This window comes from Oryzias latipes, chromosome 8, assembly GCF_053564925.1.
Source record: "Oryzias latipes strain Hd-rR chromosome 8, Olatipes_Hd-rR_3.1".
In the NCBI taxonomy this organism is placed as follows: Eukaryota; Metazoa; Chordata; class Actinopteri; order Beloniformes; family Adrianichthyidae; genus Oryzias; species Oryzias latipes.
This window is the reverse complement of record NC_136244.1, coordinates 5,928,469-5,954,136: the sequence shown is the minus strand read 5'-3', so window position 1 is coordinate 5,954,136 and position 25,668 is coordinate 5,928,469. Positions and strand designations below refer to the sequence as shown.

Sequence of the window (25,668 nt, the reverse complement as noted above, 5' to 3'; positions counted from 1 at the left end):
TCCCCAGCCTAGCATACAGGTTAACCCTAAGAACTGTTCCTTAATGAAAACTAGAGAAATCATCTGCACAGAAAAGATTTTGTGGAGAAAAATGTGGCTCTATTTATCTTGACCATCAGTAAAAAACTCAAATGCTCAAGCGGTTAAACCTTTTCCACAAGCATTCCCCCAAAACTCTGATAAAAAGTTTTTTTTCATCTAGAGTTGAACTGAACTGCATATATTTAAAAAAAAAACATAATGGAGAGTCTGTTTATTTAGAGGTTCACACAATTTTCTGGAGAAGATGTTTTTTTCTTCTCACATTATGCTAAAAAAAAGATCAACAATATGGGAATCTTCCGTGTGTGAAGAACGGGGCGGAATGCCTTCGCTGGACACCTGTGACCTATGACCTGTCAGACGGTGCTGCATCAAGAACTGTCATTCATCAATAGCTGATGTGTCCTCATGAGCAAGGGATTAGTTTGGGAAGTCTTTGTCTGCAGCTACAATACTGTGTATTGTAGTCTGAAAAATCGCCACTCCAGATCTTTTCTGGAATAAAAGTACACTTTGTGCTCAGGATCTTTCAGGCTGCTTTCGGCAGCAACTTTAGAGGCCAGACTGAGATGGTACGTGGGTGCATCCAGTGCTTTGATTGACAAAGCCAATTTAAATCTTTTTTATAGAAAAATCAATTAGTGTGCTGCAGTTAGGATGAGCACATCCATGTTTGATTCATAGGACAAAACATTTTGAAAACCAACAACTCCACATTATTTGACGTATTTTAGATGTTTGCAGAACAAAACATTTCAAATTAAAGGTTTTGATAAAACTTCCTAAAAAGCATGCTTCTTAAACTGGAATTTCACTTTCGGAGCCCCCTCATCTCGTCCTCTTTCCGTGACCTTGAGGATGATGACTATGACTCGGGGGTGTTTGATCCCCCTGCTGGTGGTGGTCTTTTGATTCCTCACTTTGATGCAGCGAGAAGAATGAATCCCACCACCCTCTGTGAAACACACACAGGCGGAAGTTCACACAACTGACCAAAAAGTACCATCAAGTGTCACATCTAAACATCCACTAAACTTTGAGGGATTAGATCAGGGCTCTCAAACCCTACAAACATTTTCCAGCTTTTCCTTTAAGTCCTACTGACACACATTCAAAAAAACCTTTTTTTGGCTGTAAAATTAAAAAATACCTTTCTTTTCCTCCTGCTTCAGTTTTTACGCAACATTTCTGTTTCATGTTCTCCCAAATGTATTCAGGCATGAGTGGGATCTGATTTACAAGCAGCACAGGACTACTTTCTTTTTAACTCTGCTTTTTATGTCTGGTTCAATGGAAAGGAACAACATTCTGACTAATGGCAAAAGCAGCTAAAACCTTCTAAACTCTAAGCGATTGGATTAAAAAAAAAACCTATCAGGTTAAAAATGTTTTTACATTGATTGTGATTTTTCATTAATGTAAAATTCTGACATTTTTGGAAAAAACACATTTAAGTGCTTTTTAAAGGAGATTTAAAGTAGGGAAAATTTGAAATAAACTTTTGTCCAATGTCCCTGTCAGATAAACTAATAACTTGAAAAAACAAGTTTAAATAGCAATTCAATCTAAACCAACTATGTGACAGTTTCAAACTAATTTGTGACAGTTTGTAAACACAACCTGACACTTCAGGCAATTGATGTTTAACCTTAATTAAACTACGTCAGACATTCTTGTGTCGTTCATACAATAAAATGTGATATATTTTGATGTTACGATTTTCTCAAGTTGCACATTTTTGTTTTATTTTGCTTAAAGAAATCCACTCTCTTTCAAGAGAATTATCAAACTCTAATTAGTAATCACAATATTTAAAGCATTTAGTGTTTTGTCTTTAGTTTTATTTCATTAAACTTTAATTAACTTTAATTCCAATTCCAAAAAAGCTGTGGTAGTTGTGTCATTTTAAACTTTTGTTTTTCTGCACCGCAGATAAAAGTTTGCTTTGAATACCAGATGACAAATTATTTTGTGAAATCAAGAGTAATTCACCTTCCAGTGATGAGAGGTCAACAAGTATTTCAAACATTTCTGTTAAATCCTGCTTGAATGCAGATTTCTCTCCATGTGCTGCATTGCAATCTTAAGTCTTAGAAGTAGTCTATGTGGGCTCCGTGGGCTCTGTGTACACTCCAAAGTCACTAAGGACTTAAGCCCACAGTTTGTTTTTAGAGTTTTTTTTTTCTTTAGGTGATAAACCCTAAAGAACAATGCATAAAAACCAGGGGCAGACTGTGACTGTTCAGTTACTCGCATCCAATTTTCTTATTTTTGGGAACGTCAGAGCATGAAGTGTTTAAAGTTATAGAAATTTCCCATAGTAAAAGTTTTTGGCAAAGTTTTTTAGAAGTTTAAATGAGCAATCTTTTATGTGAGAAGCAGTTGAACCCTGCACCTATCTGGAAACTAAAACGAGATGTCTTGAGAGTTACAGATGGACCTCGTCAACACGAACAGCTTTCCAAACCCTAAATCCAAACAAAGGTCAACATTTCCTTTAACTTCTGTCTCGCTCTCGACCCAGAGCTGCCTTGGGTTCCCTATGGATGGGCAACGGACAAGAGGGAGAAACGGTGATATAGAAAACGGTTGTGAAATGTGGGAGCGAGGAGCGTTGGCAGTGCTCATCTTGTTTGCTCAGTAAACCCTGAGCTCTGTGCTTTCTTGCCGAGGGAAATGCCGGCATTGTTGGGCCGGGAGACCGTGGTTACGGGCCAGCCATAGGCCCAGCCAGGCAGGTTGGGACAAACAACGAGATGAAGGTCAGCTAATATAGCAGTTAATTCCACTTCCTGGTCCCCATGATACCAAGGCAGAGTTTGTTTGAAGATCCCAGACTCTGAAGTCACTTTGCTCTTTGTCTAGTTCATGACTATTTTTTTTGTTCCGAACCAGATCTTTCAGATATCAGAGCATTCAGAGGAGAAGGAAGGCAGGCAGGAGGAGAGGAAGGAAGAGGGGTTGCAGCCCAGCAGCAAAGAGGAAAACCAGATTTTAACAATCGTTTTTTTTTTCCACATTTCATGGAATGTTTTTAAATGACTTTACATCAGATGGAAAAGTTACATTTATGCTCCATCTGACTCCTGCAAATGTAAAGAACCTGAATGTATTTAAAGAGTAATTATTTAAATTAAAGAGTCATAATTTGGGTTGCCAAGAGCAGCATATGAAAAATGTTTTATGCATCCAATTAAAGGACTATATACTGATCATTTAACTTGGACCACAAGGACACAGAGGGAGGCAGGGTACTATGGGTGAAAAATATAACACACAGCATCCAAAAGCCAAGTGGCTTAATCCTGTATGGAAATGGTAATTAGAAAAACGAGAACTAACTCTGCCTGTGTGCCCTCTCCTGTCCTGGATGGCATGGAGGCCTCTCTTGTGGGACTTCTCAAGGATGCCTGATAAAAAAGTCTTTGTGCTCCGATGTGGTAAGCCAGAAATGCAGCTTTTGAACCGCGCGCATTGAGGAAAAAAAGACAGAAATGGAGAGGCAGTGTCGGTCTGAGTGAAAGAGTGAGTGGAAGGAAGAAGAGGGGGAGGTGGGGAATGCGCTGAGGTGTTAGCGTCAAAGGCAATGGGCATGATGCATTGTGTGTGTACGTATGCCCTTTTTTTGTATATATATATATATATATATATATATGTGCCGGTCTCACACATCGATATGAAGTGCTTCTTTAAGCCTTTCCATCTCCAAAGGTGCTTCATTCTTTGTTTCATGGAGCCTCAATCCTCCATTCTGCAAAGTTCTCCGTGTGAATGAGGGCTGCAGAGTGAATGAGTGGGAATGCGGCTTGCCACCTGGCTGCAGGAGTGGCAGTCAAATGAGTGACAAGCTAAAGCCATTTAGCTGCAAAGCATATTCACAAAAACAAGCCACATTCCTGATCTTTATTTGACCAGTTCTGATTGCTTACTTAGCATGATGTGTTTGTCTTCAAGCTAATTTTCAGAGTTATGATTCCAAGTTTTGTTTTGACTGCTAAACATATGATTGTTTTGCCGTCTTTGGGAGAACGCAGAGCAAACAGGGTTTGCAAATACATTTATTCAGCTGAGAAAACACAGTGTTAGATTGTTCTCTGGTGAGTTGGGTGCCTGGGAGCAAACAAAACAGCATCTGTGCTGCAGCTCCAGTTTATGGGGGTGAAGAAGACAGAGGCCAAGTGGGTTTCTGCAAAACAAAACTCTGTGATTGCTAATAGTTTTCCAGATCAGAGAGGGGGCTAGGCTGATCTCATGCATAAAATCTGACTTGATTAGGATGATTGCCATGAGGTCTCCCCATAGGTGCTGAGCTTGTGTCTGAATAGAAAACAGAAATTATGACGCTGTATGTTTGTAACTGAAGGCAGGAAGCAAACCAGCTTGCTTTGGAAGATGTCAATAATTTGTTTTCTTTCATGCTGTGTAATGAAAGAACAATCAGTCATTAAAATGTTGTTAACTCATACTGAAGTCAATCAAGGATTTGTTGGTTCAGCTTCTCGGTAAATAGATTCTTTTTCTGTCTTAGTGCATGTCAGCGAAGGAGATTCCTGTCCCCTTCGTTTTATAAGGGCTCCAAATTTTCTGTCATGCTTTTCATTATATGAAACAATGCAGAAGAGATGACTGAAAGATGTAAAACACAATCTGTTGGTTTTTATTGATCAAAGTCTAGATTTGAAACTGTTTTTGCCATGTCGGCATGAAACTAGTCGAAAGTGAACAATTTTACTATCACACCTCATCACAAAAAGTATATCTAACTGTGAGCTTCTTCAAGGTCAAAGGTTAAGCATCCTGTACATCTAATATCTTGAAAGCTTTAAGTTTTATGGGCCTCCAAATTTAAATAGTTTAGTGAATGAAATTAGCTTACAGTTATGTTCAATTTAGGAAATTGTTTACAAGAAAAGGGCTGCACTGTGGTGTGGTGATTTGTACTCTCTGGAACCTTTCTTTTTACAGGTTCTTCTCATACAATAACAAAAAAAAAACGAAGTAGTAGGGAATGCCCGAGGTTAAAAAAAACTGGCAAACTCAAAAGTAATTTGAAGACAAGAAATCATTAAAAGAACATAAGACAAGCTGACACTGAGGAGACAAAGAGGGCTCCATAACTTCAGAAATAATAGAAGCAAAGTGCAGGCAGCTGTGACTGTTCTACGGGTTGCACAAGTGAATGGGTGAAGTCAGAGCCAGCCTGTACAAAAACTCATGAAAAATTGACTAAAAACAAAAGAAAAAATCGAAGCAAGCAAATTATTGCACTTTTGTCTTCTCCAGGGCTTTGTATGAGGCCTGAAGACCTTTTTTTTTGAAGAAGAAGAAACTATTGTCTCCTAGAATAAGGGAGAATGTGTGTGTACTCTTTTAGTTCATGTGTATTTTTACCATTGAATTTCACCAATTAGGAATTAGGAGTGAGCTTACCGGAAGTCCACACCCCTTTTCACTTAAAGCGGGCTTAAGAGAATATGTCACCACATGCTGCATCGTATTGGCTAGTTTATAACTGAAATCGCTTGAACAACTGAAAAAATAGGAAAAATTATAATCAAGAACATAAAGCTAGCAGAGCAGGAATGACTATTCTGACAAATATACTGACTGAGTAATAGCTGTTTATATCTCAATAGAGGCTGTACGGTGGTTAGCACTCTTGCCCTTACAGCCAGAAGGACCCTGGTTCAAGTCCCTGCTGGGGGACCTGAAACAAAACACCAATGGGTTCTTGGAACCAGTGGGTACTTGTTTAGAACATGAGACTTCATAAAATAGATATCAGTGTACTTTACAGTTGTGCAATATTGGAAAAAAATTATTAACCTTTATTTATTTGTCCATTTTTTAAATGAAAAAGTACTGCTGTTGCTTGTATCATGGGTTTTTCTGTCATTCTCACTGTGGTGAAGCGGTTCAGAGGCAATTGTCAATCTGGATTAGCCTATTTTTTTAGGTTAATTTGATACCAGCCAGACGACCACTGTAAATAGAGTTATAAAACAAAACTACGTGCATGTCTCAAATGTGATACACTGCAGAAAGCCTCCAAGCTCTCACTAGTTAGCAGAGAGCGAGAAGGCAATCCCTGTTGTGTGTTCTTATGGGGTCGATCTGACAAAGAAATCAGGATCTTTTCCATCTCAACATTACCGGCAGACCTACTGAGTTTATGTCAGGGGAGCTTGGACTGTTTCCTGCCAGCTGTCTTTGCAGCACACAAGCAGGAGCGACCCTGCCACCACACAAGGACAGCCCCAGCATGTCACACCAATAGACCTGCCCTGCCCCGCTCTGTTTTCCAAGGAGGACAATCACAGCAGCAGCGCCGCTCATCTGCATGGAAAGTTCCAAGCCGATGTTGCTGCAGGGAGCTCCAACCCCAACTGTACGACTGCTTTCAGTAACACGAAGGCCAAAAGCTATCATGATCCGTTTGTTGTTCCAGCTTCATCAGTGCAAACACACACCCAGAACTCTTTTCACTCCCCACCCCCTCCCAGATCATGAGAAGGAACCACTTTCCAGTGTCAATGTTGTGCAACTCAAGATCAGATCCCTGCAGTTCTGTTAGTTATGTCTGTCAATCCCTTATGGATTTGCTAACTGAAAAGCAAAGTAGGTAATGCCACATTAAAGCACCTGAACCACAAAACCTCAGCCCCATCTCATGTCTCTTCGCTCCGCATTTCTGGCTAAAGCGGTTTTTCGGGTCCTGATATTGGCAGGTTTTGTCATTGGACAGCAAAGCTCTGATTTTCAGCGCTGACTGAGACTTTGGTTGGCCCCTTTGGACTGATTTGGTCTGGGCACAGCAGGAGCAGTATATCAACATCCCATCCACAAGCCAAAACAGATGGACTTTCGTTTGTAGTGGCTTCAGAGCTGTCTGTTTTTGTGGAGAACTCCCTCAGGATTAGGTTAAGGGTTTCCACCGATGCCAAAACCTCTCAGCAACAACACTAACATCTGCGGTTTGGATTAGACAAATCAGTGATATCATGCTTTTAGTAATATGCCAGCATTGAACCAATCTTACTGTCACTCCTCGTAGCCTGTGAAGTCTGTGAATCAGTAGATCCAGCAGAAAAATGATGAGGAAGATGATCGGGTTCTGGCTTTTATCTGAACTCATCTGATGTTTTCCCAATAACTCCATGTTTTCGGGGTCATGGATTTTCCAAGCAAATGCTCAAACCTTTGATTTGAGGAAAGAATCCACATTACTACTGGCAAATAAAAGTAAGAGCATGTTATTACGTTTTAGGCTGAAAGTGGATAAAGAACTTCTTAAACATGCAGAGCTGTGATGACTGAGCCTCCCAGTGAAGAAAATGTGTTTTAGATTAAAGCTGGGAATCAATAATTTCATTAAAAATCTACTGAAATAAGCTCACCAACCTTTTTGTTTTTTTAATGTCATGTGAAACTGAACTGTAACACCTCAGATTCATTTGTGGATCACAAAAGAGGAAACTGATGATTATTTTTTGGTGATAAAAGTACCTTTTTTGTTAAGATGGTTAGAGAACATAAGAAAAAAGTTGCTACTTTATAAAAAATACAATTTCAGCCTTTTGGGGTTTTTTTGCTCCAACTGCAGATTTCTAGCTAAAACAGGTGAATTCAGGTAAGAGCTGACTGATAATCTATTAACAAGAAGGACATTGATATCAATCAACGTCCTGAGTCCTGTAGGGTTACCTGGATAGTAAGCAGAGCAGTTCAGCTCAGTCTGTTATCGTATGTACAGATTCTCCTGCTGTGGCTAAAACCTTCGTCGCATCCGTATGGGGGGTTGAATCATATGGGTGCTGTGGGTTTTTGTGTTGTCCAGGTCTGAAGAGGGTTGTAGACATGTGCAGCTGCATCTTAAGGGGAGTGCAGGTCTTTCTTGCAGTTTCCTTGAGCCTCGTGTGGCAACCTCAAGGGACGTCATGAAAATTGAACACACAATTATCATATGCGCGGTAATTGTGACTTATGGTGATGATGTCCTTACACTGTACACTAATCATTATTAAGGTGTAAATATTAATTCCTTCATGATCACTCGCAAATGCTGCATGCATGGGGTATGAAGATTTTCGAAACAGTACTATGTCTATTTTTCTGATATAGTATTTTTCTAATCATTTTTTTCCAATGAACATAATCTGCACATATTTTAGATAATCAATCTGCATTTGCTATGTTGGTTTCTAAAATAGTTATGTCTAATTTTTACATAATAATTAAGTAATTCATCTTTGTCATGTGCTAAGGATTCTTAATTCTGTCTGATAAAAGTCATGAACCGGATAATGATAAATCATGTAATAAAATTGTTACAGTAGAACAGGGGTGGGATTGTATAAGTTCGCTTCCTTCTACACCCTTTTAAGGAATATTTAATATTATTATCTTAAGTTTGATACATCATTGTATGAATGTATAACTGATGATTGTATTGTTTTTGTGTATTATTCTTATTTGATTGCTTGAAATAAACCATTTTAAATAAATAAAAATAATGGAAACACATCAATTTAGAAAAATGAGCATTTATCAAAACAAAAATGTTACGCTTCGAGGAGTTGGTTTTTGAGGCATATTGAAATGTAGTTGTTAACTGACCAATCAGATGCCTCAGCAAAAACATATGGGTAACCATTGGTTTTCACAGCTTCAAACTAAATCTTTCTGCTACATAGAATATAAAAAATAAAATAAAATAATATAAAATATATAATATAAAATAATATTTTACGTTTTTAGTTCAGTGTTTTTGTTTTCCTAATTTGTAAATCTAGTTCTTTTTTGACTTACTTTAATATGTTTTTAGATTGTTTTTTTCTGCAGTTGTGCTAAACGGCTATCAAAAAGTGAAAAAAAGGAGACATTGAGTGAAAAGTTCTCCAAACAACAACTGTTCTTCTGGCTGGTTTCCAGAACCTCGCCTGTGTTCCTGAGGCTGTTCCACAGCCGAGGCTTCAAACATGCAGCTTAGATCATAAGTACTTGTGACAAGAAATGCTCACAGACCAACATGTGAATGTAATTATTTAAAAACAATCTTCCAGTCAGTAATTCAGTTTGGTTTGCGGTAATGGTAGCACATTGGCTTAATAATGTGCATTAAAATTAAAGTCTTTCTCAACACTATTTTTTTGATCAGCCCTAAGGTTGCCTAGCTAAGCAGAGAGCTCAGATTCTGCTTACCCTGCAGAAGAGATGGAGCTGAGGTGATAGCTGCTATCCATAAAGGTGCAAAGACAGAGATTAGTAGAAAGACGTTACTGTAAACCACCTGATATTTTTACCAGGTTGTTTACAGTTCCTAAAGACTTTAAAAAAGGACTGCAACATTTTACTCCCTTCAGCCACACACAATTAAAACACGAGCATTCAGATTCAATGTGGGCACAAAATCGTGTTGATATTATTAACACCTAATGATTTGTTAAATTATCTGCACTTGGACTGGAAATGTATAAATAACTGATTACCATGTAAAAAAAAAGTAGCACAAATAGGGATAGCATTATGTACATTGGGTTCATCTCATCCTTTTATATCAAATACTTAAACTGTTTTTGACAAACTTCACATTTAATGATTTCAATGTGTCATGTATTGCATATGTGTGAATGTGTCTTTATATGATTATGCGTATGACATCATTACGACATGTCTTATACTTTTATTTTTTTAATGATTCCAATCAAGTAATGGCTACTCTTCCAAAGTTTGATCATCTAAGTATATATATGCTTCACAATGATAGGAAGAGCCGACATCGAAGGATTCCTTATATATATATATATATATATATATATATATATATATATATATATATATATATACATATATATATTTGTGATTGCTTGAAACAAAGCTAATCTTAATCTAAACCCAATATCCAAAACTTTCTTCATTTGTTTTTCATACAGCTGCTTTAAAAACTGAAAGTGTGTGAATGTGTGCGTGACTGGGTGAATGGGTCTGTGACTGTAAAGCGCTTTGTCCTTGTAGGAAGAAAGGCGCTATATAAGTATACGCCATTTACCAAGTGAAGTGAAGTGAGATAATGTTCTGGAAGTGTCTCTAAAGCTTTGGTGTCACACTCTGAGCTGCTGTCATTCTTTCTTTGTTTTTACACTCGACAAAGCTCAATCTTCTTCTTTTAACAAGTTTTTAATAACCAACAGTTTTATTATCATAAAGAAAATAAAAATCAACAACAAACGCCACAAAAGCCACATTATTTAATGTGTCATTAAATATATTCATTTGTGATAAACATAATATATTAGTATTACAAGACATTACATGACATTTGCAAGGACACTCCTAAAATGCAACATTTACAAGCCATTTTTAGAAGAAGACCAGCAGAAAACTTTCTTTCTTGTGGGTGCTGAAATTTGATGCAGTACCATTTTGCGTTTGGGTGGAGTGTAGCTCAAAGAAACCTTCTAACCAGTACATACATTGTGATGCTGCACAGAGTACAGAGGTGTTACTGAATCAGCACACATGTGGCCTGATGCTGTCGATGTTTCTGATCTGAGGGAAGACATGAGGAATTCGTATCTCTACTCCTGACGCTTCTTGTTTTTAAAACGCTGGTTAATTTGTACATAAATCAGGTTAATAATCAAGCAGAATTTTTAAAAAGTAAAACTATACAGCTATAAAACATACAGACACTCAGTCATGCCTTTTTTGTCGAGTACCAAGCATCGATAACAGGATCTCGTCTATATGGAGTCACCCCAAAGTGACAGACATTTGACACGTTGTGTTAAACGCTCTGCAAAAAATTAAACACGTGATGCTAAATCATTCCACAGGTTATTTTACCACAACAAGGAATACTGCGTAAAAATGAAATGTGCATTATTCACAATCAATATCAGCCAGTCAGCTATAGCAAATAGAAGCAAGCAGGTGGAACCAGGGTTGACTCGAGGCTCGGCATTAATGAGCCAGTCCTGTTCTCACCTCTCTCTTTCGCCAAGATTTGGAAGGTCAGGCTAACATTTAGTCCTTTGAAGAGTTTTGTGTTGCTGTGATAAAATTAAAGATCATTTTCCCTTAAGAAAAAAAAGGAACAAACGTGAAATTACAGTTTATTTTTTCTTTTGGATGCCACTCTACAGGCGTGAACATATCTTATATGTTCCAAGACTAGTTTAAAAAAAAATAAGTGCATGGTTGACACATCTACTCTGCATCTAGCTGATGCATCATCTACAAAGTAAAAAAAAAAGAAAGCGTGTACACGTGTGGTTACTTTACATTGCAGAGGTCAGAGGTCATGACATGTTTGAGATTAGAGCAGATCAAAGGCTGCCATCTTTTACAGGATACAGGACAGAATCTTAACGGCAGTTTGGTTGATGAGGTAATCGCAGGAGAAATTGCATCATTTAAAGTTTGGCAGATTGCAAAAAAGCACCTTCCCTCATTTGCAGTGTAGAAACTTTGATCAACTTCTTACAGAACAGTCGAAACAGACACTCTATAGATGCAAAGTTCTGATGCAGACGAGGCATTGTGGCGAAGAACAACGACATCGTGGGTAAAAATGATCAGGATGAAGTACATTTGTGACATTAGGTGCAAACTCTGCAATTACACAACCAAAGACAACTTGAAAGACAAAGCAGTAAAACAACGGTAAAAAGAGCTTCTTCACAAAAGTTCCTAAAAAACTCTAATCTCTTCGCTCCAGTTCAGAGCAGCAGCACTCAGTCTTTCCCCGATTTCTCCTACTCTTCACCTGGGTCCCTATAGTTTAACTTCTTCCAGTTTATTTTTCTCATCCAACCTTTCCTCTTTCTTGTTTCTAACCATGACAAAAAACATTTCTGTAAGGGTCTTCTAGCACTTTCCCCTCTTGTCACGCTGCTGAAACTTCCTCAGCCGGCGCCCCCACAGGTCCTTCCAGGGAATTAGCAGGCTTCCTTTGTCAGCGACAACGCCGCTGTGTCCGGGGGAGTCGTCATCTGTGCCCAGGAGCAAGTACTTCCTCCCAGGCTTGATCTTGGGGCACCTGCAAGCAACATCCTTGGCACGAACCCACAGTAACTGGTCGCCGCGACGGATGCGGTGCCGGCCTTGTTTGTAGACGGAAATGATGTTGACGGTGAACTTCCACCACTCGCCCGCTTTGTCTCCTTTTAAGACGTGCACTTGGACCGCTGCATAGACAGAGAAAAAGGATTGGAGAGATCTTTCATCAAACAAAATTATGAAAATGGTGTAAATTGAGAAAAACGAGAGCGAGCAATATAATAAGTAGTTTGCTTTTTATCGTGGAATCTTCTGTTGAGCAAATTTTCCAATTCAGAAAGAAAAACAACAGTCCTTTCTTAACCCATTTTGGGTTTGGGTTTAAGGTCCAACAGTATTTTCACAACTATATTCAGGGTGTTATAACTTCAGGGAGTTGGTGGCCATATTGGTCTGTGGGAACCACTCTCACAATAAATTCATTTTTCAAGTAAGATTATTTATTTTCTTCCAATGTCAATGCAGCTCTTCTGTTTCCTCGCCAGCTCCTTTCTGTACAAGAGACTTTACAGATATGTTTTTTTTTAAGTCCCACCCTGATCATCTTTTCATCTAAAGTGTTCCCATTGGTCTTTCAATTAAGACTATGCCATTTTTAGCTAAAATAAAAAATAAAAAACTGTGTCATTTTCTAGGACAAAGTTTTTGTAGAGCGGCAGGTGTTCATCGTATGTCCTCCATCATGAGAAAAATGCTACAAGCCTTCTTTTCTTTTCAGCTTTTCCCTTCAGGGATCGCCACAGCAAATCAGTTTCGTCCATCTGCCCTGTCTTCTGTATCCTCAACAGCTACCTTCATGTCTTTGTTCACTGCATCCATAAACCTCCTCTTTGGTTTTCCTCTAGACCACAGCTTCTCAAATTTTTTTGCAGCGGAGGGCCAAATTAGGAACTCGACATTGGACTGGGGGGCAATTTTAGTGAAAAATTGGATAAACAGAAAAGTTGTTTTTAATAACTTCAATGACCAAGTGTCATTTTACAATTAACCAGGCCTTCCAGATGTTTTCCCAGTTGTGGTCGGAGGTTGCTGCCCAGATCTTCTACTCATCTAGTAATTGCTTCATTTGACAGACTTTCTTTTGCTCATGACAAACAATGTCAGCTATTCAGCATACATTGATTTTACAAACTCTCCGTCACTTAAGGGCTTGCCACACCGGGCCATTTCCAAAGCCACACTGTAACTAGCTTCTGTCACAGCTTCACTGGATTTAGCCATTTTTGTAAACATCTGCTGTGCAGCATAGCCTAGTTGTAGTTGTTGAAGCTTATTGTTACGCTCCTCGCCAGTAAATTTGTCGTTGTTTTTATGATTTGTAACATAGTGACAATTTATATTGAATTCTTTGAGCAATGCGTTTACCTTCTTGCGTTTACCTTCTTGCGTTTACCTTCTTGCAGGCACATGACTTTATCCTTCCCTTGACTTATGGGAATGTAAGCATTTGTCCACTTAGCTTGAAAACGGCTTTTCTCCTCGCTAACAGAATGTTTTTTCTCAAAGGAACCTGCTCTGGCTCTCTTTTATTGAGGGCCACAAATCTTCCCACGGGCCACCATTGGCCCCCGGGCCGCACTTTGAGAACCCCTGCTCTGGACCTCTTGCCTGCAGCTCTAGACTCAGCATCCTTCTACAAATATATTCAGTCTCTCTCCTCTGGACATGTCCAAACCATCTCAGTCTGGCCTCTCAGACTCTATATCCTAAACCTTTAATGTGTGCTGTACCTCTTATGTCCTCATTCCTCATCCTATCCATTGTGGTCACTCCCAAAAAGAACCTAAGCATCTTCATCTCTGCTACTTCCAGTTCTCCTTCCTGTCTTTTCCTCAGGGTCACTGTGCCGAACAACATGGCTGCTCTCACCATTTCTATACCTTTAAACGTACCTGACACTTTTCTCCACCCGTTCCAACCTGCCTGCAGTCGCTACTTCACTTCATTTCCACAATCTCCATTACTCTCGCCTGTTAAATCTAGATACTTCAAATCCTTCACCATTTTTGATTTCTTCTCCCTGTAACCTCACTCTTCCACTTGGGTCCTTCTCATTCACATACATGTACTGACCCCTTTGTACTGTACTATCTGAGTTCCCCCCCCCCCAGAAGACTATGTATGCTAGACTATCTAGTGTCTTTTGAAGCAATTTTAACACATGGTTACTTCTATATTTTAATGCTAAATACTACATCACCCAATTGCAGTAAAAACCAGATGAATTTATTATACAAACCTTTAACTATCACAAATCCACTGTGTTTTGATAGTATAATCTTGGGTCATTTGTAAAAAACAAAAAAATCCAAACATTAACATTAAAATGTTCAAATGGCAAATTGTTTAAATGCATTGTGGTATATATTTGCCAATCTAGTGAGAATTGATGCACACTAGTTTTTCGCAGAGACTTCTGGGACATCTCCAGGGAACTGAATTTCGGAATTATAGATTCGTACACTAACGAAATGTAAAATGCACAAAATAGTGAACTAAGTAGTGAGGGAATGCAGACACAACCACAATCACTAAATGCAGATGTGTGTCACATGCATGTTATGCACAGTTGCAAGATGACCACAAATGCACAAAGAACACGCTATGTCAGACCCCACGCTGTGAGGCAGGGCAACCAACAACCCCGCCACTAAGCAACTCCGCGCTAAAACGTTCCAGTAAGTCTGTCAAGTGTGAAACATCTGAAGACAGTCAACTGCAGACACCGTCACACTAAGGCTGGTAACTATTAGGGCAACACCTGTGGCCGATATTTTCCAAAACCAGGAAATGAGCAAATCTCTTCGCAGAAGCTCCCCTGCACAGATTTTCTGTCCAACAAAACACCCATTACCATGTCACAGTGATTGCAGCGAGGAGCAAACAACTGTGCACAAAGTGAAGAGCTTTTACAAAAAAATGTGACCTCAGAAATTAGGGAGGCACTTATTACTGGCAAGTCATCTCAGTCTGGAGACATGTAGATTTAATGTAATTAATGCATTCAAAGTTATTTAAAATTATGACTTGAATGTGGAAAGTTTTGCTTTTCTCTTTTCATTATGTCCTAAAGTAAATTAGCTTTGCTTGTCTTGGTAACATGATCACTCCTCATCAGTGCCCCCCCAGAGCCAAAGGAACGGGGTGTGTAAGTGTGTGTGTGTGTCGCTGCTTGGTGAGAGCAAATTGCACACGATTTAAAAAAAGAAGGAAGGTTTGTTGAGCTGAGTGGAGGGAGATCTCACAGCCCTACCATTCTCTCCTCTTCGCCCTGAAACATAAAGGGTTTGCCAGGAGAAGAGGAGGTGGAAGGAGGGGCCACTTTGCCTGGTTCTGCTCCTAGAGATGCAGGATGAGAATCCAGAGAGATGACCGCCGAACGCCGTCTCTGTGCCGGTGTTTTTCCCCCCAAGTGCGTTTTCGTTTGTTGAATTGAAACATCCAAACACCTTCTACGTCTAAATTTAAGTCAAGCAAACACCAGCGAGAAATTTGGAGGACAAGGTCAAGCGACTGGATCGCAAAGTGGTGTGTGGGGAAACACACCGCAAGAGGAGAAATGTGAGACCGACCCGCTCCGAAGTTGGCTGCCAACTGAGTCCTGCTAACAGCCAAACGTCCCACTGGGTGGATTCCCTTTGGGTGTGCTGCGACTTGACACTGCAAACCACCAACTGGGAAGGGCTAATGAAATTAGAGCTCGCTTAATTACCAGGCAGGGGCCCCTGCCCCCCCGGTTATCAGCTGAGTGAATGATCAGGGATCTGTTACCCTCGGGTGCACACAGAGAGGTGGCCAGAGAGGCTGGGAGGCCGTGCCTTTGAGCATCATCCCGGAGCGTCAGTAAACATGCGGCCCTTTGATTCATTGTCTCCCTCACAGTGGGGAGAGGGACTGTGTGCAGAGTAGGGTGTCGGGCGAGGATATAATCCCTTTGTGTCGGCCGTCTCCGTAGCTACGGTGGTCATGAAAAACAAAAATTGAATAAACAAAACATATTTCTTATTCTTGGGGGGTTGCAATCCGTCACCGTCTGCTTAATTTACCACCTGTTTGTGCAGCGAGGAATGCTCTGTGCCAGAGGAGAGCACCACTGTGTTTAAACAGAGAGCCCCTTCCCGTGACCCCAGGGGGCCTGCATCACCACTCATGCAGGGGGGGTGGTTGCAGCCCCAAAATAGAGGGGAAAGAAGTCTCTGAAGCCCCACAAAAGCACTGCGACAGGCCTGAGAAATGAATTAGACCGCAGCAAAAAGAATGCATGCTCGGCATTGATGTCTGCCACAACGCCTTGGCACGGCTCAAGATGAAATATCTGTTTGAAGGAACTTCTAGAAGTCCAACAATTAAAGCACACGTCCATCGAATCAGACCCAGCTGCTTTATTGTTGCACTTCTGGTCTCATGCCTAATGGTTAAGATCTCAGTCCACGTAGATATGAATGATGGCTGCATGTGACTTCATTGCAACTACTACAAATGGACCGAATTAATGTCAACTCAACTAAAGGAGACTAAATTTCATTTGGCCAGTTTTGAACTGGATTACACAAAAAATAGTCTGATATTACTTTGGTGCTGGTTCAGACAAGGATTCCATTTAGCAGAAGGTGAGATGTTCCAACGAAGCTGCAGGAGGCAAACCTTTGTTAGATACAGTAAAACCCTATTTTGACCTCACACTAGTGATGGGCAAATAATCCCAAGGTTTTGGAGCTTGCATCAAAACAGATGTGACCATTGACGTTCAAAGCTTCAAATGTCAATGCTGTCTCATTTTGTGCTTTATTATACAGCAAAAACGTTTGTAGTCACCCACCAATTATGCAAGTTCTTGCACTTAAAAAGATGAGAGAGGCCTGTAATTTTCATCGTAGGTATACCTCAACTATAAAAATCCAGAAAATCACATTGCTTGATTTTTAAATAATTTATTTGTAAATTATGGTGGAAAATAGTTCCTTTGTCACCTACAAACTGCCTACTACTGGTTTTCACAGACCTGTAACTTATATTGTAAGAGGATCCTCTGTCCTCCACTCGTTATTGGCACATGTGTGAACTATGGCCAAGACCAAAGAGCTGTCTAAGGACACCAGAAACCAAATTGCTGACCTGCACCAGGCTGCGAAAACTGAATGTTCAATAGGTAAGCAGATTGGTGAGAAGAAATCAACTGTGGGAGCAATTATTAGTAAATAGAAGACATAAAAGACCACTGATGGCTTCAGAAGTGTGTGTCTGATAAAATGTTTTGTTTTGAGTCCTGATCCGATACTTCTGGAAAACATTTTTTTTTTAATGAAGAGATTTTTATAAACTGATTATTTTATCAACCGTCTTCTATTATTTAACATTTAAACAGACCACTTCTATGAAAAAGTTTCAACAATAAAGTAAAAACAGCGCAAATACTAACTAGAAATAAATGTTAACTACAAGCTAGTCATGTGAGAAAGTTTAGAAACTGTAGCTTTAGTTCCTTTAGTCTTTCTGATTAATTATGATCCATGTTTACATTAGAAATTCTGAAAAATAGAAGTAATTTTCTACAAAAATGGAACAACATTGCTGTAGAATGACAGTAAGATTAGTCATGTAGCAAAGTTTGGTGACTCTATCTTTAGCATCTTTAGAACACTTTTAATCCCGTGATTCAAATCTCCATTAAAAATTAAAAGCAGAGATTTTCTCCAATATTTGTTGTTGTAGCATGAATATAATAATGGATTGGATTTGATAATATGCATATAATAATGAGTTGTTATGACTAGATCCTTTTAATGTAACAATTGATTAGTTCAGGTTGTGTATGAGAGATTATAGTTTTTGAATCACCTTCTCCTGGGCCCTGCTTTGCAGCCGCCTCACTGCCATCTCTGTCGGCAGCAGGACAAAGCAGTTCTCATTAAAAAAAAAAAATACACAATATTTTTTCTGTTGTAATGCCTTTATAGGTCGTTAGCATTAAGACACAAAAGCAAGAGACACTTGCTGTCAGTTTAAAACTTTTCATAAAATATTTTTGTTGGCCGTTTTCTTGAACTGTTCTGCTGTACTTTACAGCAGTAAAATGTCACGATCCATTCATGATATTTTCTACAAGGACATTTATTTGCAAGCTTTAAATATACAGTGCTGATCAAACTAATAATTTAAAAAATATTGATATCAATTATCGGGAGACAACATCCGACAACACCGGATCAGGACATCTCTAAATTATAGCATCTTCATAGCGAGCAAATGCTTTGGCCAGTTAACTACCAAGTCTTAGGGAACTGTTAGACCAAGAACGTGTGGCTTTCTTGGTTTGGTCAGGCAACAAATGTAAGATTGCTACACTTTCATTTTGCGGTACCACCAGCAATAAAGAAAATAAAAACCAGGAGGAAGAAGAAAATGCTGTTAATACTGACATCCAATTGGCAATAAACCTTTCAGACAGACCACTTTTGTCTGCACACAAGACATCAGACTTTCTTCTCTTTCTGCTTGGATTGCAAGGTGCTTTACACACTTTGTCTCCCTCCTTTACATTTTGTCCATTATAGGCAGCAAGGCAGCAATGTCTGGCCTCAAAGTCCATATTGTAAATTCTGCACTATATTACCGAGTCTACCAGTCAACCATAAAAAGCACAACTGCCCGGTAGTTTATTTATGGTCTTCTTTGAGTCTCATCATGGCAGTATACCAGTTTGAGGACTCATGGAAACACAAATTAAAAATAATAATAAATTAATATATTCGAATAAATGAAAATCAAAATAGAACAAATATATACATTTGAAGCTAACTTTACTGCAAAATTAGAATTAAGTTTGTGCACTTTTGTTAGATTTTCATTTTTGTCTTCAGATCCATTGTAGTTTAGAAGTTTTTACATTTATTTGCACACTCTGAACTCTTAATTTGAAACGTATTTAAAAAGCTCGACACGCATTTTTATGAAAAGTCTAAAATTGCAGTGACATTATAATATTTGGCCTCGTCCCTTTAAATGACATTTGGCCTTACTACAGTGGAACATCTTGGTTATAATGAAGCATAATAAAAATATATTTTTATGATGATGTGCTATTAATCTGCCTGGAATGGTATCATTCATCCCTCTCTGCTGTATTTATTATTATCTTTTTTTTGTATTTCAGTCACTGAGAGTTTAAGTCACTCATGGTAGAAATACAATTATTGTGAGTTTTGGCTTTGATCAGTTTGGATTTTGTTGTTAAAAAAGCCTGGAAGTTTTGCCAATAGCTTCAGGCTTACAGGACTTCAGGAATGCACAATCTGGTGTAGTTATGTGATCTGTTTCACAGAGTTTGATAGTGTGTGGTCTACTAAGAGTGCATTTACCGCGTTTTAAACCAAACACCCATCAGTACTCTTTTTTTTTTTTTTTTACTGCTTAGAGGGACTTTAACAAAACCTTCTGCTAAAACTTGGAAAAAAAAACAATATGAATCCATAAGTCTGATGGCTCAATTAATGTGAGTAAATGTCACAGTACAACTGGGCTTAGCATTGACGGAAGAAAATTCTTTTTTTTTACTTTTGTTTTTAGTGAGTTGAACATTTGACAAAGACAAAGTGGAATGCCTGAACAACAGTTACAGGTCAGCTGGTCACAGCTTTTCTTAATGCTTTTTCTTTGCATAGACCTTCGTATATGTCTGCCATGTAGAGTGATGTGATGCAGTACAGTAGAATGAGGCTAACTCTATTCACTTATTGGAAAATAACCCCTAAGGCAACAATTCAAACATGAAATCAACATGTTCAGCTGCTATTAGCTCAACAAAAAGCAGACACTTTGGTCTGGCATATTACCTGCACTGCACTATTTGACAGAACCAGGCCAGTTTTGTTCCTTTTGTTTTAAACTTTATTACATGACCACCAGGGTTCTCTTGCAAAAAAAAGACAGTAACTCAAAGGTTCACTTTGGTACCACTTTATGAAATAAAAATACGTTCAGCAGCCGTGGTGCATAGGTAGAGCAGTCAACCCATGATTGCATAATTGCAGGTTAAGTTCTCACCTTGCACACTCATGTGACAAAGTGTCCTTGGGCAAGACATTGAACCCCACATTGCTCCTGGTGGTTGAGGTTGGTGCCGGTGTAAGGCATCAGTGTATTAAAGTCTGTGGATGGGGAAATTGAACTATGACAGTAAAGCACCATGGGTCTTTTGACCAAGGGAGAAAAGTATTTGCCATTTATTTTAAGCTTTTTGTCTCTGTACTTAGATTCTGTTTTTCTACTTGTTTTTCTTATGATAATGTTTTTTTTTGTTTTGTTTTTTTGTCTGCGTCTTTCCCATCTTTTCTGACCCAAACTAGTTCCTAGATGTCCCCCATTCTGAGTATGGTTCTGCAAGAGGTTTCACCTTAATGTAAAAAAGCCCTCAATGTAATCAATGTTGGTCACTAATAACATTCAGCCAAAAAAGTAGTCTATTAAGAGAACTTAGTCTAGACCACGGGTGCTCATTACGTCGATCGCGAACAACCGGTCAATCTTCAAGGACATGAGGGTAGGTCACAGGCCAGCAAAGACAAATGACCAAAAAGATAAAAATATATTTCTAAAAAATTGGTTAGTGAATCAAAATCCTCACCGAGAAGTATGGGACTTGATTGACATGCAGAACGGCCAATCGAACACCCTCTGATACATACGTCACTGCACATGCGTGTTTAAAGACACTGAGAGCAAATTCTGTCTGTCATCAGAAACTAGCTTCTTGCCCCACGGCATGTCAAGTATTCCGGCAGAAGACCACTCCAGCCCACTGAAGTGCTTATTGAGGCCCGGATCGCCCTGCATGCCTCCGCAATTCCCGCCCGATGGATCCAAACTCACTAAGGCAGCAGTGTTTTCATGTACTACGCGCATCTCGAGTGCTGCCCCCAGCAGCGCTTTAGAAATGCTATGCTGTCCCCATTGCACGGTTTAATGCAGAGCATGAAATACAATAGCCACTGCCTTCTGATTTTGTAATAAAATGCATCATCTGTTAATACTAAAGTATCTCCTCACATAGATTTGTGAAGTATTACTGTGTAGTTTTTAAATTATCAGTACATAAACAATGTTATGTACTAAAAGTTCATAATACTATGTTTATATAACAGTACGTTAGTGTTCAAATACTAAATTCCATATACATGCATACAGTATATATACATAGGTAGATCTTTAAGACATTGTCGTCTCAAAAGTTGCTAAGATGCCAAAAAACTGTGTCTATACTAAAAGTGAGGCAGTATACTTGAAGTTTACTTTTTTATATACCGTATTTTCCGGACTATAAGTCGCTGCGGAGTATAAGTCGCACCAGCCCAAAAATGCTTTATAAAGTATAAAAAAACACAGATAAGTCGCACTGGACTATAAGTCGCATTTTGACAGGAAATTTATTTGACAAAATCTGAGACCAAGAACTAATAACTTGCACAAACTCATATGACACAATCATAGCAGAATGTTTATCTCATAATTTCACAGTAATTCTTTCTCATATTTATTTATTTATTCCTTTCATGAAGCATCATTGTCCAATTAATACTCTGTTTTCATCCTGTATTTGTAGAAACAGTTGTCATTTTTATTGCATTTCTGAATCTATGAAATCATTGGAAAATAGAATATTATGTTGTTAGCCTTCAAGATCTTACTTTAAAAAAAGGTTTGCTGATTCTCTGAGTCACTTAACATACTCTTAACACTCAACATACCTCATACATCAAATTGACCCAGGAACATCATCTCTGTTCCTCACAAATGAACATAACAGGAGGGTTAACAATGTATTTATTTCAATTTATTTCTAATATAAGTCGCTGCAGAGTATAAGTCGCACCCCTTCCCAAACTATGAAAAAAAGGGCGACTTATAGTCCGGAAAATACGGTACAATCTATATATTTTAAACTTAAACTGTTCCAATTTAGTCTGAAAAGGAATCCAGCTAGTACACTATTTAGAAAACATGTACATGGTATATAGTATACTTGCTATACTTATATTTAAGTCTAAGATAGACTTCAAGTTTTTGCTCTGAGAAATGGCACTTTTAAAATTAAATGGACCAAAATAGAAATGTCTGATACTTTTGTATTTCGTGTAGTGCTTCAGACAACATCCAACTGAACAGAATTGAATGAACATTTTATTCATAGAAACTACGATATACTGAGGGTCCATGTTTTCTACATTTTTTTAATAGGATATCAATACGGTGCAAGGAAAATAAATGGAAAACAGAACTGTAATCAAGTAAAGTTCATCGAGTAACCCCAAGTGGCTTGTTACACATAGAAGTCCTGATCACTCTCATGTAAAATGTCTAACTTTACAACGGAAATAAAAATATTGGAACAATACATTTCTTTGCTTTTATGTTAAGATTGCAAATTCACTGCACCTGTACGGAAAATGAATTTTTATTTACACTGATCATTTACTTTTGTATATAAAATCAAAATGATGCATGAATGGCAGTGTTGCTGTATGAATGAATGCTAAGTTCTGCAAAAGGACTGGGCCAACATGACTAAGTCCTGTCAGCCATTCTCTCTCCAAGCTCCACAAGCCAGCCACAACTCGGCTATCTTACTTCTTCCCTAGTATGCCGTGGAGTCATCAGACCAGCCAAACCAACCCTCATTTGGGATCAAACTTATTTATCCTTCTGGTTTTTGCTAATTTTTCTGGTTTCCATTTAGATAGGTTAAAAACAGATCAACTTGGCTAAAACAGACATTTAGAGAGATTAAGAATCTTAGTTCTGGAAAACTTTTTAAAAACTGTGTTGAGTAAAATCTTAATTATTGGCCATACCTGTTTAAGAAAGTGGAAGGAATTCAAGTCACTAGGTATTGTTCACAAAGTTCAAAGCGTAAAACTCTGGTAACCCAGCATTCTAGCAGCATTTAAACGCATCATCTACACACAAATCTGGTGACGTGAAGAGTCTCACAACCTCTTACAACCCTGCACTTGTATCTGATCTGTGCGTAATTGTGGTTTTGTGTGAGTGTATTAGCTGATTTGGTGCACACTATTTAAAGACTTGTATGTGTAGGAGCTGTTTAAGCTGGTGTAATTGCAAACTGTGGGTACATAAATTATTTTTTAATATTTGTAAATTTTGTTGTTTGTGTACATGTGAATACACAAAATGTATTGTATGAGTTACAAGTCAAGTATTATGCGCACAAATCCAGTGAATCTATATCCTTTCTACACTGAGAGGTCAAAGTTTGACCTGATTTAACTTACAACCTGCGCTCAGTGGCCATGCGTTTTACATGTACAGCCTGAAAGCGGTTGTAGAAACTTGCGTAGCGACATGGGAATGCATGAGTTTTGAATGCAGAAGCTCTAAATGCACATTTACATGGACTTTACATTGAAAGTGGTTGCTCAAACACATGTTGCAGAGGGCAGTGTGAATGTATAAGTCGCAGTTTTCAAAATAGCTTGACATTTAGACATATTGAAAAGTAGAATTTGCCACTTCAAATTGATAAAAATTATCTACACTTGAAAGCATTTTTGAAAACTCCCTGCAATCAAATGTATGGGAAACATTAGCCAAGTGTTTATAGAAACTCACATCAGAGAGTGTAAAGATCTTTAAGATTAATCTGTGTTAGTGGCCTTGGCTTGGGGCTGTGTAAGTAAGCCGTCACTGAAACCAAGAAGAAGGGTGCGGACTGGCTGGAGCAGGGATCTGATTAATTGAGACATTTGACCTCCTGACTGCTGGCCGACATCCTGCTGCACACATTCCTGTGTACTGGACTCACTTACCGTAATCTTTTTTGCAGTACTTCTTCATGGTGATCTTCATTTTTCCCTTAGAAGCTTTGCAGTAAGAGTCACAATCTGAGGAGAGGAAGAAAGACAGTCATTTGTAAAAAAAAATAAAATAAAAATTGATCCATGATGACTTATGCTGCAGGATCATCAGGCAGAGCTCCAGCTGGACGGGCTTTACATTTGGGCCCTCGGGAGCTTGAAGATACCTCAAAGTGCCACTGTGAAACAGATTAAAGCTTGCTCCCGTTTCTGTCAGCACACTCCTGCTATCCGCCTCTCTTGTTTTCACTTCCAGCCTCCACGCTCGTCAGTGTCCTCTCCCTCATTGTGTGAGCCCACAAAGGAACACAAAGGTCAGCCCTTTCACAAATGAGGGTCATGCGTTAGTCCATTTCCTCCATGTGAGGACCTGCGTTTGGGCGCCAAAAGAGTTGGTCGATGACTTTCGCGTGTTTTTTTTTCTTCCTTCCACTCGTTACCGTTTTGTGAGCAGAAAGCTGGTGGTGGGACCCGAGGCCAAACCCGAAATTGAAATCATTTGTTCCTTACGCTTTCCACTCACTGACACAAATTGGAAGCAGACCATCTCCAAGTGCAGCCCCCACTCCCTCCACCACTCTGCCGGGGGAATAAGCCTTTTTTCATGGGGTGGGGGGGTGGGAAAGCCGGGCCGGACAGTGTGAAGAGAAAGGAGGGAGCAGTTGAGAGAGTGAGGAGATCTTTCAGCTTGCCTGAATATGGACAAACTTCATTATTTCTTCCAGCCCTCTGTCCAGTCTTCCCCTTTCTTTCCCATTATACTCGCTGTGAATGAGGTTACCTAGGTAATGATGGAGGAAGAAAAAAACGCCCCTCTTGGTAAAAAAGAGCATGGTTTGGGAGATGAGGATCGAATTCATGTATGCAAAGAAAGCAGTTCTGGTGGAATGCCTAGCTGCTTTCTGGACTGGCAGGAAAAGAGAAAAAAAGGAAATGTTAAAGTAAATAAATTTGATGAGTCCATATCAAGCACGCCTGATTTCCATCTAAAAGAAGTGATGTAGGTGGAGGGGGGTCTTTACCATCATACCCCCCTCTTTAATTCATGACGTTGCTCATTAGTGATCCATCACCCCCCCACTCACTTCCATTAGTTCTTTAAATTCATTCTGCGGGTGTCGAAGGACAACAGCGCTGCTAATTTGAAGAGTGGTATCGGTTTGGGGTCTCTGACAGCAGCAGGACATGTGACTTAGGTTGCTTTCACACTGGGTCAGCCCCATGGACTCAGTTTGAATAGGTGGGGAATGTTGGTAAAATCTACACCTTTGTTTAGTTTGCCTGCTTTACACTCAGTGTTCTCAGGGGCAAACCAAAAGAATGGGCCAAACCACAGAGGAGAGTCATGCAGATTCCAAGAGATGCTTTTTGGGGTTTAGTTTTGCCTAAACAAAAATAAGAATGATGAAAAAGAGACGTATTAGTCCACCAGTACTTAATAATTGTGACTATCAAGTACTGTATTTTTTGGAGTAGAAGTTGTGTTTTTTTTGCAAAGTTTGGCCAGGGCTGCAACTTACTCTCAGAAGCAACATATATATGTTTTTTTAAATCATAAATAAGCTCATATATTCGTTATTTTCTCACTAACAACATATTACCCTTTTGCGGTTGTTTCCTGCTAATAGCCGTTAGAGGGCACTGTAGCTGGGTGTATCAGCATTTGCTACTGATACACACACCTTTATGATATTGT

At 39.0% G+C, this 25,668-nt stretch overlaps 1 protein-coding gene across 1 annotated transcript in view; it reads right to left on the bottom strand.

The window, feature by feature from the left end:
• Positions 1-10,199: 10,199 nt before the first annotated feature.
• The window catches only part of ntn1b (netrin 1b), a 60,871-nt gene continuing 45,402 nt past the window's right edge, over positions 10,200-25,668 (bottom strand). The window contains exons 5-6 of the mRNA XM_004071822.4: positions 23,925-23,999; positions 10,200-12,230 (exon numbers count right to left, since the gene is read on the bottom strand). Of these exons, the coding sequence (XP_004071870.1) occupies positions 11,911-12,230; positions 23,925-23,999 (395 nt within the window). The 3' untranslated portion in view covers positions 10,200-11,910. The remainder of the gene's footprint in view (positions 12,231-23,924; positions 24,000-25,668) is intronic.